The sequence below is a fragment of the Chiloscyllium plagiosum genome, unplaced genomic scaffold (genome assembly GCF_037043375.1).
Source record: "Chiloscyllium plagiosum isolate Xiang-an unplaced genomic scaffold, Cpla_swu_hap1 HiC_scaffold_24, whole genome shotgun sequence".
Taxonomy (NCBI): Eukaryota; Metazoa; Chordata; class Chondrichthyes; order Orectolobiformes; family Hemiscylliidae; genus Chiloscyllium; species Chiloscyllium plagiosum.
In genome coordinates, this window is record NW_028270162.1 from 4767065 (window position 1) to 4781660 (window position 14596).

Consider the following 14596-nt stretch of genomic DNA (forward strand, 5'->3'; position numbering starts at 1 on the left):
ATAGGTGAATGAGGGTGGGGATGAAGGTGATAGGTCAGAGAGGAGGGTGGAGTGGCTAGGTGGAAAGGACAGGTCATGGAGAAAGTGCTGAGCTAGAAGTTTGGAACTGGGGTGAAGTGGGGGAAGGGGAAATGCGGAAACTGTTGAAGTCCACATTGATGCCCTGGGGTTGATATGTTCCAAGGCGGAAGATGAGGTGTTCTTCCTCCAGGCATCGGGTGGTGAGTGAGCAGCGGTGAAGGAGGCCCAGGACCTCCATGTCCTCGGCTGAGTGGGAGGGGGAGTTGAAATGTTGGGCCACAGGCAGTGTGGTTGATTGGTGCGGGTGTCCCAGAGATGTTCCCTAAAGTGCTCTGCTAAGAGGCGTCCAGTCTCCCCAATGTAGAGGAGACCGCATCGGGAGCAACGGATACAATAAATGATATTGATGGATGTGCAGGTAAAACTTTGATGGATGTGGAAGGCTCCTTTGGGGCCTTGGATGGAGGTGAGGGAGGAGGTGTGGGTACAGGTTTTACACTTTCTGTGGTGGCAGGAGAAGGTGCCAGGACGGGTGGGCGGGTTGTTGGGTGGGCGTGGACCTGACCAGGTGGTCACGGAGGGAACGGTCTTTGCGGAAGGCGGAAAGGGGTGGGGAGAGAAATATATCCCTGGTGGTGGGGTCCGTTTGGAGGTGGTGGAATCCTATAACCTTCATCCTACCCCCATTCACCCATTGTACTCTTTGCTACCTTCCTCCACCCTCCTCCCTGACCTATCACCTTCATCCCTACCCCCATTTAACTATTGTACTCTATCATATCTTCCAGGAAGATAGTTTATTGAGAGTTTTTTTTGTAAATGCAGGTGATAGAAATTTTGAAAGCCTAACCAAAGAGATATATGTAAGCAATAGATGTGTAAGCATGTGAAAAAAGAAAGGACCGAAGGGTCTGTTTCCATGCTGTACCTATTTATGACTCTGTGACTGCATTTGTCAGTGCTGGTATGTCTCCATCTAAACCCAGTCCTGATAGTTTTCTGTTCAGTTCAATTTTAACTAACTGCACTTGGAAAATATATGCTCAGGACCATTTAGTACATTTAATGCAGACTTTGGAAAATGGGCTTGAAGCAGTCAAATGATTTTGAGCTTTGTTCAGTCTTTGAAATGTACTTGATCTTCATTATTCCCCAGAAAAATGGTGTTGGCTGCGTTCAACATGGAATGCTGTTTACTTTGTGACCTGTGGTGCTTCTTGTACTGAATGTCCTGGGCAAAGGAAAGGCAAATTCTTACATAGAATTGTGAAAGAAGCTAGTGCGCACGTTGGTTAAGAAATATGTTCAGTTTCGAAATTTATAAATTCACTATTGTTGAGATAAATGATAAGATTCAACAGTTTTGTGACCATGGAAAATGTTTTATCTTATTCTAAATACATTCCTTACAGCATCTTTTGCACCAATATGTTTTGCAATAAAAGCAAAAGAAAACGACATGCTCCCTCTTGAGAAAAAGCGAGTGAAACTTGATGATGATAGTGATGAGGACCATGATGTACAGGAAGCGTCCAACATGGAGTCAACTAAAGATATAGCTTCTTCCCTTCCTCCAGAGGAGAAAAAACCCCAGCTTACTGCAGAAGAAATAGAAGCTAAGCAAGGTATGTTAATAAACATGATGTTTGCAGAGGGCATGTTTTTATAATAACTGTGTTCAAATTCTATGATTGAAATTGAATTTAGGATTTATTCAAATAGGAAATTTCTTATTTGCTTGAAGTTTATTCTCATAACAAAGAACTGTAACTGTTTTCCATGCTTTGGTTTCCACATTCTAATTGCATTTGGATGTGCATATTTGCTTTAAGAAATGCTAAATGGATGCAATGCCACCCTCAAACCAAATGAACAGTATGTTTACTTAGTTACTTTGCTGGATGCGAAGGTATGTTGCGATATATATGCAATGAGCTGGTAAGGCTAAGAACACACCTTTCCAAATCAAACAAACAAGTCTAATCAGGAGAAAATGAGGACTGCAGATGCTGGAGATCAGAGTCAAAAAGTGTGGCGCTGGAAAAGCACATTCCTGATGAAAGGCGTATGTCCGAAACATCGACTCTCCTGCTTCTCGGATGCTGCCAAGCAAGCCTAATCAACTGTGTACCAAGCAAGAACAAATTAGACACTTTTACTTGAGCTTTTGATTTAGACCAAAAACTTTTGGAGCAGAATTATGTTTTTTGCGTCATTGAGTCTGCTTTGCAGTTTAATCATGGCAAATCTATTTCTCAACCCTTTCCTTTTGCCTTCTACCTGTAATCTTTAGTCCTCTTACCACTTAAGAGCCTATCTATCTCTGTCTTAAATACACTCAATGATTTGGCCTCCACAACCCTTTGAGGCAATGAGTCGCACAGAGTCACCATCCTCTAACTGAAGAAATTCCTCCTCGTCTCAGCTTAAAAGGGTCTTCCCTTCACTCTGAGGCTGTGCCCTCAGGCCCTAGTCACTCCTACTAGTAGGAACATCTTCACCATGTTCACACTGTCCAGGTCTCTCGGTATTCTTTAAGTTTCAATTGTATCCCACCTCATCCTTCTAACTCCAAGTACGGACCCAGAGTCCTCAATCGCTCCTCTTATCACAAACCCTTCATGCCCAGGATCATTCTTGTAAACTACCTCTCAACCCTCTCTAACACCAGCACATCGCTCTTTGGATACGAGGCTCAAAACTGCTCTCAGTATTCTAAATGCAATCTGACCAGAACCTTTTACAGCCTCAGCAGTATATCTCTAGTATTCTAGCCTTCTTGAAATGAATATAAATACTGCATTTGCCTACCTAACAGCCAACTGAAACCAACATGTTAGCCTTCAGAGAATCCTGCAATAGGGCTCAAATAGTCCTTCGTGCTTCAGATTTCTGAAGCCTCAAGAAAATAGTCTGCATGTCTAATCTTCACATCAAAATTCATAATCTCACACTTTGCCACATTGTATTCCATCTGCTACATGTTTGCCTACTTTCCTAGTTTGTCCAAGTCCCTCTGCATTCTCTCCAGGTTTAGGCTGGATTTACAGGTCTCAGGGGTTATAGTCTGTCTGTTATTTGGAAAACTTCGGCTTTGTAAATGCTTGCCTTCTTAATAGTAATCAAAAAAAATTGTTCTTTTTTTGTGTGTCCTAATTTGACTTTGTCATCCATGTATGGAAACTCAAAATAGAGTGTTAAAGATCAACAGCGCAGAAACAGACCCTTCGGTCCAACCCGTCCATACTGACCAGATATCCTAAATTAATCTAGTCCCATTTGCCAGCATTTCGCCAATATCCCTCTAAACTCTCCCTGTTCATATACCCATCTAGATGTTTTTTAAATTATGCAATTGTACCAGCCTCCACCAACTTCTCTGATAGCTCATTCCAAATACGCACCACCCACTGTATGAAAACGTTGCTCCTTGGGTCTCTTTTAAATTTTTCCTCTCTCACCTTAAAACTATGCCCTCTAGATTTGGACTCCCCCACCCTGGTGAAAAGATCTTGTCTATTTACCCTATCTATGCCCTTATGATTTTATAAACCTCTATACGGTCACCCCTTAGCCTCCGACGCTCCAGGTAAAACAGCCGCAGCCTATTCAGCCTCTCCCTGTAGCTCAAACCCTCCAACCCTTGCAATGTCCTTGTAAATCCTTTCTGAACCCTTTCAAGTTTCACAACATCCTTCCTATAGAAGGGAGACCAGAGTTGCATGCAATATTCCAAAAGTGGCCTAACCAATGTCCTGTACAGCTACAACATGACCTCCCAACTCCTTTCCTCAATGCACTGACCAATAAAGGCAAGCGTACCAAATATCATCACCACTATTCTGTCTACCTGTGACTCCGCTTTCAAGGAACTAAGAACCTCCACTCCATGATCTCTTTGTTCAACAACACATTAAATATATAAAGTGATTTGCCTTCCCAAAATTCAGTACCTCATATTTATCTAAATTAAACTCCATCTGCCACTCCTTGACCCATTGGCACATTTGATCAAGATCCAGTTGTACTCTCAGGGTACCTTCTTCGCTGTCCACTGCACCTCCAACTTTGGTGTCATCTGCAATCTTAACCATACCTCCTGTGTTCACACCCAAATCATTTTATATACATGACGAAAAGCACCAGACCTAACACCAATCTTTGTGGCATACCACTGGTCACAGGCCTCCAGCCTGAAAAACAACCCTCTACCACCACCCTCTGTCTTCTACCTTTTGAGCCAGTTTGTATTTTGCTATCCTCAACCATCACTTGAGTTGGTAATTGAATTGATGCCAAAGTGTGGCCATTTTTTACTTTAGGACCTGGCATTCAAACCTAATCCAGAACACATTATAATCAATCTGATTTGCAGCATTAGCCTAAACTACGTTACCTATTGGAAGGATGTTTTCTTATACCCATTGAAGTTATCAGCATACATTGAAAAATTCCATAGATTTTTCCATTGTGCCACTTGCTTAAAAGATAATCGAGTAAGCAATTACCACAACCACTCCATGTAAACGTTTCTCTCGCAGATGACTCACATTTTTACTTCGCGCATAAATTTCAGTCACGGGGAGATGAACAAAGAAAATAAAACTGCATCAAAGGAAGCTAAATATTCAGCAGCTGATAGTATTGATATTGCAAATATTTCTCCTACTTTGAGGAAAAAAACCAAAGCATGGCATCCAGTCAGTTGAAAAATCACAGAATTACTCTAATTTGTAGAGTGGACTATAATGTTAGTATATGACAAAGATACTTAATTCTCATCCATGCAGACATGTGCCAGTCGAAGAGAATTGTATGCCATCGTATTATTTTTATTGGGTGTCGATGGCAAGGCCAGCATTTGTGGCTTATTGCTAACAGTTCTTGAGAAAGTGGTGCTGAGCCTCGGTGAATTGTTGCAGTTCATCTGATACAGTTACATGCACAGCACTATTAAGATGGAAGTTTGAGGATTTTGATGAGATAACAGTGAAAGAAGGCTGATATTGTCCTGTGTTGTAGCTTCAGAACATAGAACATTATAGGACAGTACAGGCCTTTCAGCCCTTGATGTTGCGCCGCCCTATAGAACCAATCTGAAGCCTATCTATCTTACACTATTCCATTTTCATCCATATGTCTATCCAATGACCATTTAAATGCCTTAAAGTTGGCGAGTCTATGACTGTTGCAGGCAGTGCGTTCCATGCCCTTACTACTCTCTGAGTAAAGAAACTACCTCTGACATCTGTCCTATATCTATCACCCCTCAATTTAAAGCTATGTCCCCTCATGGTAGCCTTCACCATCCGATGAAAAAGGCTCTCACTGTCCACCCTATCTAACCCTCTGATTATCTTAAATGTCTCAATTAAGTCACCTCTCAACCACCTCCTCTGTAATGAAAACAGCCTCAAGTCCCGCAGCCTTTCCTCATATGACCTTCCCTCCATACCAGGCAACATCCTAGTAAATCTCCTCTGAACCCTTTTCCACATTCTTCCTATAATGTGGTGACAAGGTTGGATACCAGGCTTAATGATGGTTGAATGAGGTTCACCTGAACTTTGGATGAGTTTAAAGATTGCTATGGAATTTTGCTGGTTCTTGTGGCCTTCAAAGCCTTCCAAATGTACATTTTTGAGTTGTTTGTTATCATTAAATGCTGACAGACATACAGGCCAAATATCTTGGCTACAGATTTTGGTTAGATATATCGTTGAGAATGCCTGTCCTTCTGGGTGATTTTATGATCTTAAAATGGCTGAACCATATGAAAATTGGAGAGTGTAGAGTGCACTTTTCTAACTCTGTTATGATGAATTATGTACATGGAATTTGTTTTGTCGACAAAGACATGAGCAAAACAAAAGCTTCCAAACCACATGAAAATTGCAGCCATTCCTCAATGATGAATATACTTCATTTGACATGACCTGTTGTTTGTAAACTTAATTTAGACACTGCTTTAAGGTCTGGTATCCAGTCTCATTTTTATATTCCCTTTAAAAGATTTCATGCACATGAGTAATATGGAACCATCTTGATAAACATAGCGCACTGTAATGACATGCTCTTGTAAACATGCTGCAGCGCCTCTCCTGGCAAGAAGGTATGTTAACGGTGTGGAACATTTACATAAGCAATTTCAGGTATAAATGTGGGGATTAGAATTCACAATGAAAGTTGATGGGTAATATGTGCAGACATGCATTTTTAATAGATGTAGGAATTTAAGCAGGTATTCTGTGTCTACATTTAAAGGCAGTTCTCAGTACACTGCTTCATGTATCTCTAAAGAGCAAATTGGGAGTACGTAGTATAATTGTACTGCATGTTGAGATTTGATTGTACTCCTCTTTGCTATACCATCCACCCTTGTCTTAAATGTAATTGGTTGTAACGGAACAATATTTATTTCCCAGTTGCACTATTCTTCATGAGTTGATTTTAATTGAATAAAAGGGATACCTCTTCACGAAGGATAATGATTTATGACTTTCAGAAGAAATGAATAAAATCATGAAAGATGATCCCCAAAGTACTGCAGCTCCCATATTGAAAACGAATTTGGCTTTTTCATTCACTGCAAATCAGAGGACATATTCTATACTGATGAAATTGGAGAATGCAGTTCCAAAAATTCTATTTAAAACTTCCAGGAATTTCATGTGATGGAAGCATTGGCAATGTTTGTAAATTACCAGGCTAGTTAGTAGCTACTTAAACTGATGTAATTTAGTCAAGCTTCACTGAGCAATGCTCTATAATTTAGATGACCATTTGCTCAAGCAAACAGTGATTGACATTTTATATAATACCCTAAAAGCAATATCTCCGAAATTAAGTGCTGACAAAGCTCAGCCTTGTGTTATCCTAGTCTGTAGAATGTGGTCTTAAATATTTACCATTGGAAGCTGTGACAAACTATTTAACTGTCTACTATCTGGGTTGCATTATACAAAGCTGGCACTGACTCTAGCTGAGTTGTGTCTTACCATGTCTCAATGACTCTATAATATTGCAAATGATTCCTTATTTTCTAAATTAATCAAAAAGAAACAGACTGCCTGGTATCACATTTAACCTTGTTTTTAAATTCTGTATTGGTCTTGCCACTCCAGAAATCCATGTCTCAGTGATTTCCTGCAGCCCTCAAATATAAGCATCTTTCCTATTTTAATTACTGTGCTGTTCACAGGCATGGTTTCATGGTCTGCCTGGGCCCTAAGCTCTCTGATTCCTTCCCTAAACCCCTCTACTTGACTCTTTAAAATGTTTCTTTAAATCTGCCACATTAAACTGGCCATTTGTCACTTGTCCTAATATTTCTTTGTGACAAATCTTTCTTGATAATGTGAAGTGCTATGGATTGGGTTTTTCTTTTAAAGTCATATATAAATGCAAGTTGGTTTAAAAGTTGCTTTGTGATTGCATAAGCAGTAATGGCAAATAAGTGTGCAGTGCTAGTACTGATATCATGAACAGATGTCAGCTGGACTGTTGATGAGAAAGTGGAGGAATTGTTTGAGGTTACTCTCTTTGATGACCATCCAATGACTTATTGGATACCCCCACATGTCCAGACATTCGTAAGGATGTGATGGGTTTCTCCTGTAATGCTCCCTGAGTTTACTGCTGTTTTTGACCATTGTCAGGTATTGTTTGTTTGTAGTTAACAAATAAAATACTATCATTCCTTTTTCAAAAAAACCTTATTTTTACGTAATGCGTTTCATAACTTCAAGATCTTCCTTAAGTACTTTAACACCTAATGAAGTACTTCTTGAAATGTGCTTACTGTCGTAATGGAGGAAACATACTAGTCAATTTATGCACAACAAACTCCACAAGCATCCAAGTAATGACCAAATAATCTGTTTTTGGAATGTTGAATGAAGAGTAAATATTCTCTAGGTTACTTGTGAGATTGCTTCTGCTCCACTTCAGATAGTGCCAATGGATCTTTCACATGCACCTTGGAAACCAGACATCTTCATGATGGCATTTGAGTATTACAGCAATTACTCAGTAGTGCACTTGTGGGTGTTTGCCTACATTTAGTGCTGTAATATTTGGAATGGGACCTGAGTCCATAACTTTGTGACTCAACATGCAACCCACTAAGCCTAATAACTCCACTCGGTTGAATAGGTTATTTATAATAGTATAAAGAAGTTAAATTAATGTATGATGTTCCAGATGACGTATAAAAAATAAATTAAACTTCTGAAACTGGAATTTAGTGGTGCTTTGTGTGGGAGTCCTAATTGACGACAACTTTCCTCTCTATACCATGCAGTACGGATTTACTCCCACCATTACTGTTGATTCTTCAACAAAATATCTTGGAGGATGTTGTGAAGAATTATTTTTGCAGTAATTTTATCTATGAAGGCTGCTGTGCATGCTAAAACCATTTTGTGCCTCAGATATTTTACAGAGAGCAGAAACACTAATGACATATGCAGATAGAGCTACTGCATAATCGAAATGGCATAAAAATAAGTTCTTTATCTAGTCAAAATGGTAAAACCCATATGCTTTGTTTCTTGATTTTGCGCCCAAGTAAAATGACCCCTGACATAGTAAATTGAGTGAAAGCAAACTACTGCAGATGCTGGAGATCTGAAATGGCAACAGGAAATGCTGGAAATTCTCAACAGGTCTGGCAGCATTTGTGAAGAGAGAAACAGAGTTAACATGTCTCCAATGTCACACTTTTTTTTTTCAGAAGTTTTTTTGAGGGCTGGAAAATATTGTTTTTTATGGTGTTAATTAAAGGGATGGGGAAGAAAGTGGAACAGAGGGTGTGAGAATGCTTATAACAAAAGGCATTAGATAAATTGAATGTTGTAGTCAGTAAGAGCTTTAGAATATGTTCCTTATGATGTAAGATTGAGGCTTAATATTGGAAAAATATTGCCCTGGGAATCCTCAGCATTGACTCCAAGCCCCAAGAAACCTCATGGCGTCAGGTCAAACATACTGCCCTCCCTCACCTTATGAATAATGTTGAACACCAATTGAATGAAGTGTCTGCTCTGGTCTACAGCCCTCCAAAACTTTCCTATTCATGTACTTGTCCAAACGTCTTTTAAACCTTGTAATTGTATCCACATGCACCACTTCTTCTGGAAGTTCATTCCACAGATGAACTACCCTCTGTACAAGAATATTGTCCCTCATGTCTTTTTTAAATCTCTCATCTTAAGAATGTTCCCCCTAGACAATTACCATTAACTATTTACACCCCTTATTATTTTATAAACTAGTATAAGGTCACCTCTCAACCTCCTACATTCCGTGAAGAAAGGACCTAGCCTACCCAGCCTTTTTTTATATATTCAAGCCTTCCATTCCTGGCAACATCTTTCTGGTAAATCTCTTCTGAACCCTCTCCAGCTTATTAATATCTTTCTTATAATGGGCGATTCTAATTCTTAACAGGTTGAGAATGTAAAGTTTAGAAGAATGGCTGAGACCTTCTGCAAACATATAGGATTTTTAGATGGCTTGTTAGGGATTGGTTGTTTCCCATTGTGGGATAGTCTCGGACTAGAGAGCCTAATCTCAGAGTAAGTCATCGCACATTTAATGCAGGGATGAAGATATTCTTCTGTCAGAGGAGTATGAATCGGTGGAATTTTTTTATTGCAGAAGACTGTCAAGGTTGTGTCATTAAGTATGTTCAAGGCTGAGATAGAGAAAGTTTTAATCAGGAAGGCGATCACGGGTTACTGGCAAAAGACTGGAAAGTGGAAGTGATCAGATCAACCATCATCTAATTGAATAGCAGACTCAATAAGTTAAATGGCCTATTTCTACTACTCCCCCTTCTGGTCTTAAATACTGACCAATCCAGTAATGCTAAGTTTCCAAAATGGAAATGTAAGGAAATGTGAGATTCAAGTTGGAATTGTAAATGCCAGTGGATTTTCCAGACGTACGTCCTGGCCTTCTAGTGCTTGCAAATATCAATCATGCTGTTTTGTTCCAGTAAGAAGTATGCAGTTTTGAGCAGCTATTTGTGATTGACTGAGAGGTTGGAGAGTTGTCATTCCATCTGTTTCCTCTCGGGTTTTTTGTTTCCTTTGCTGAGAACATTTAAATTCTGAGTTGCAGAAATAAGGAGCAATTATTTTTATGATCAGCCAGCCCCAATTCATACATCCTGTATGAATATTATCATAGAATCCCTACAGTACGGAAAGAGAGCATTTGGTTCATTGAGTCTGCAACATCCCTCTGACGATCATCCCACCTGGACCCAGCTTCCCACTCTATTCCTATAACCCTGCATTTCCCATAGCTATTCCACCTAGCCTGCATATTCCTGGACTCTATGGGGCAATTTAGTATGGCCAGTCCACCTAACCTGCACATCTTTGGACTGTGGGAAGAAACCAGAGCACCTGGAAAGTAGACATGGAAAATGTGCAGGCTCAACACAGTGAATCACCTAAGGTGATAACCACTGACACGTCGTGCTGCCCACTGTGTTCTCACAAGTAATGTGTAAATACAGAATTGCTTTATATTCATGCAAATTCTCTCCATTCAAAGTTTGTGCGAAGATTTGTAGCTCGGGTGCTCGTTGTTGTGGTTCTGTTCGCCGAGCTGGAAGTTTTTGTTGCAAACGTTTCGTCCCCTGGCTAGGCGACATCATCAGTGCTTGGGAGCCTCCTGCGAAGCGCTTCTTTGATGTTTCCTCCGGTGTTTATAGTGGTCTGTCCCTGCCGCTTCCGGTTGTCAATATACCAACCACTACAGCGGACAGCTGTAACTGACAACCGGAAGCGGCAGGGACAGACCACTATAAACACCAGAGGAAACATCAAAGAAGCGCTTCGCAGGAGGCTCCCAAGCACTGATGATGTCGCTTAGCCAGGGGACGAAACGTTTGCAACAAAAACTTCCAGCTCGGCGAACAGAACCACAACAATTCTCTCCATTTGCTCATCTAGCCATGCTGTGCATGCAAAGGACTTTTCTGTCCTCCCTGCTACCTCTTTCCCTCTCTCGATACCACCCTTTGCTAGACAATTCAGAGCATAATGTTGAGAACTGTTTTCACACTATAAAGAGACAGCATGAGTTTGGTAAGTCATTGTGTAGGTTTCCTTCTGTTGCTGACAGTTCTCCACTTTAATATTGAGGCATTGTTCTGTAGTTCTTAGTGATAAATATTGCTACTAATCTTTAACTATGCACATTGATTTGATTGGTATGGGCCATGATTTCCAAACCTAATGTGATGAGCATGTTTAATAAATTGAATCATCCCAATTTTCCTTTTTGTTCACTGTCTTCTGCAGCTGTTTTCATAAGCAAGCCACGTCCCATCACGATCTGTCATCTTTGTTTTTCACTCGCTTCCTCGTAGTGCTAATGAAATCTTGGCCTTACAAATAATCTTGATTAATGTAAACTAAATGCCTTGAGAGATGCATAAGACTGCCACTCTCTTCAGAATGTCTTGTTGGAAACAACACAAGATGAGAACAAGAGTCATAGAGATATACAGCATGGAAACAGACCCTTTGGTCCAATTAGTCTGTGCCGACCAGATATCCTGATCTAATCTAGTCCCATTTGCTAGCACTTGGCCTATGTCCCTCGAAACCTTTCCTGTTCATATACCCATCCAGATGCCTTTTAAGTGCTGCAATTGTACCAGCCTCCTCCACTTTCTCTGGCAGCTCGTTCCATACACGTACCACTTCTCAACACGAAAAAGCTGCTGCTTCGATCCCTTTTTTATCTTTCCCCTCTCACCCTAAACCTAAGGCCTCTAGTTCTGGATTCCCCCACGCAAGGGAAAAGACTGTCTATTTATAGTCCAACAGGTTTATTTGGAAGCACTATGCTTTGGAGCGCTGCTCCTTCATCAGGTGGTTGTCTCCGAAACCTAGTGCTTCCAAATAAACCTGTTGGACTATAACCTGGTAGCTGTGTGATTTTTAACATTGTACACCCCAGTCCAACACTGGTACCTCCAAATCTTGTCTTTTTATCCGATTCATGCCCCTTATGATTATATAAACCTCTATCAGGTCACCCCTCGGCCTCCAACGCTCCAGGGAAAACAGCCCTAGGCTATTCAGCTTCTCGCAATAGCTCAAATTCTCCAACCAGGGCAACATCTTTGTAAATCTTTTCTGAACCTTTTCAACTTTCACAACATCCTTCTGATATTAAAGAGACCAGAATTACACGCAATGTTCCAAAAGTAGCCGAACCAGTGTCCTGTACAGCCACAACATGACCACCTAACTTCTATACTCAGTGCTCTGACCAATGAAGGAAAGCATACCAAACACCACCTTCACTATCCTATCTATCTGCAAGTCTACTTTCAAGGAACTATGAACCTGCACTCCAAGTTCACTTTGTTCAGCAACACTCCCTAGGACCTTACCATTAAGTGTATAAGTCCTGCTTTTCCAAAATGCAGAAGTTCTTAAAAGGTAATGTTGCTGTACTCATCTTTTCCTGTATGACACAGAGAATTAAAAGTAGAGATTTTGCATGCTATCAGCGTTCTCTGGATTAAATAATAGCTATTCAGTTGTAGTTTACATGAATAGTAGTTCAAAGTTTGTGAAAAAATTTGTAGCTCGGGTGCTCGCTGTTGTGGTTCTATTATAGGACAATCCAAACAGAGAACAGCCAGGGAATTCACACACACACACATGGCACTCACCCACAGATTCAATCAACAAGCGCATCGACCTGGACTCAATATACCGGCCACTGCAGCGGACAGCTGGAACTGACAACCGGAAGCGGCAGAGACAAACCACTATAAATGCCGGAGTAAACAACACCGAAGCTCTTCACAGGAGGCTCCCAAGCACTGAGGATGTCACCCAGACAGGGGATGAAACATCTGCAACACAAATTCCCAGTTCGGCGAACAGAACCACAACATGAATAGTAGTGTCTGAGTATCTTTGGGCAGACTAGATTAGTGGTGCCAGTAGATATACTTTTTCAGCTAACTTGGTGTAGGCTGGACATTAAATCTGGGAACTTTGAAATGTACAGTTATGGGTCAACTTGCTGTTATTGAAACAGGCTGTTCCTTAGCTGGAGCATGTTATGTGTGATCAGTGCCAGATATATGGCCAATAGCCAGTTTTGACGCCTCCATTTGGAAAACCGAGACTGCGGTCTATGTTCCTTTCATAATGCCTGTGAAGCCAAGATTTTGTTTCTGTTTACTTTTGTGTTCCAAGTAATAAAGCTGGCATATTGAGCGGTTAGATCAATAACCATTTAAAAGTTGAGTTAATGGTGGAGCTGCATTAAGTTGTCTTAGTAAATTAGATTTTTACGCACTTAAATGATTATACTGATTGATCTGTAATATTTCTAAATTGAAATATGAAGTTTTTGAGGTTAATTGTTTGGAAACATTGGAGCTAAGGTAAGTTGTTGAGTTGCAGATATTGCCCCAGCTGAACATTACTTATGTTGTCAGTTCAGTTCTTGCTCTGTTCACAGTTTGGACTGGCAATAATGGGTAAATGTGATTTATTTTGTAATATTCCCACAATCTGTTCATTGGAAAGTTTATAATCTGATATGGCAATGTCCTTAGTCTTATATTTTTGCAGGTCTTGTCATAATTGTATTTATCCACACTCTCACTAGTTCACGAAGATAGTTCTCATAAACTGTATTGCTGAGAGAAGGTAGCAGATTTTGAATCCTGACCTCTGAGAAGATTGTTTTTATATTTGCATGCACTCATCTATTTTTAATGAGATAGGGAAGTGCTGATGCATGCCAACTATTCATCAGGCATTTTTATAATGTGTAGGACCTTGGAGCTATGAACAGATAAGACTTGTTACTATTGAAAAGAATGCATCGAAATGATGACCTGCAGTGTGCTTCAGACATGTACTTGAACTCTCCCCAATTTGCAGTTTACAGTTCCACAACTCAACATTCCCATAAAATATAGGGATTCTAACTCACAGCAAGGAACAAATTATTTGTAAACCAGTGTTAAGAAATAGTGAATTATTAAAATATTTTTCCTGTTCAAATATGCACAATTTTATTCTTCTCTGATTGAAATTCACATGTTTAAAGGCTGCAGGTGCACACTTGCAAGGAGACATCGATGCAAGCTCTCTTCAGGGGAGGAAGGCAGAAATTGACTTAACTCTTAACCACATGGTTTTGTTGATCACGTTTATGCTCAGTGAAGTCTCAGTCCACTAAATGTAGGTCTTCAAGTTGATAAATAAAAGTTATGTTTACTCAGCACCAAGATGAAACATCACCAGTATAGTTCAGAAGTCTAGTTCTGAAGAAGGATAACTGGGTTCAAACTGTTAATTCTCCTTTCTGTCCATTGGTGCTGCCAGACCTGCTACGTTTCTCCAGCATTTTCTGTTTTCGTTTCAGATCTTGAGCATCTGCTGTTTTTTGTGTTATTTTAGTGTGAGATTTTATTGGTTTATTGTATTTAATATCTTGTTGAACTTGAATTTATTTCTGGAAGAAATGCCTAGAAATATGGTGAAGGCAAGTTCAGTTGAGGCATTCAAGAGGGCAT

The 14596-nt window shown here is 40.2% G+C and overlaps 1 protein-coding gene across 4 annotated transcripts in view; it reads left to right on the forward strand.

Moving 5' to 3' along the window:
• Positions 1 to 14596, forward strand: part of sfswap (splicing factor SWAP) — a 136685-nt gene that overhangs the window by 68341 nt on the left and 53748 nt on the right. For all 4 annotated transcript variants that reach the window (XR_015761232.1, XM_087999856.1, XM_087999855.1 and 1 more), the window contains exon 12: positions 1434 to 1646. Coding sequence is in view for 3 of the 4 variants with exons in the window: in XM_087999856.1 (XP_087855982.1) it covers positions 1434 to 1646 (213 nt within the window). In the remaining variant the exon portion in view is untranslated. The remainder of the gene's footprint in view (positions 1 to 1433; positions 1647 to 14596) is intronic.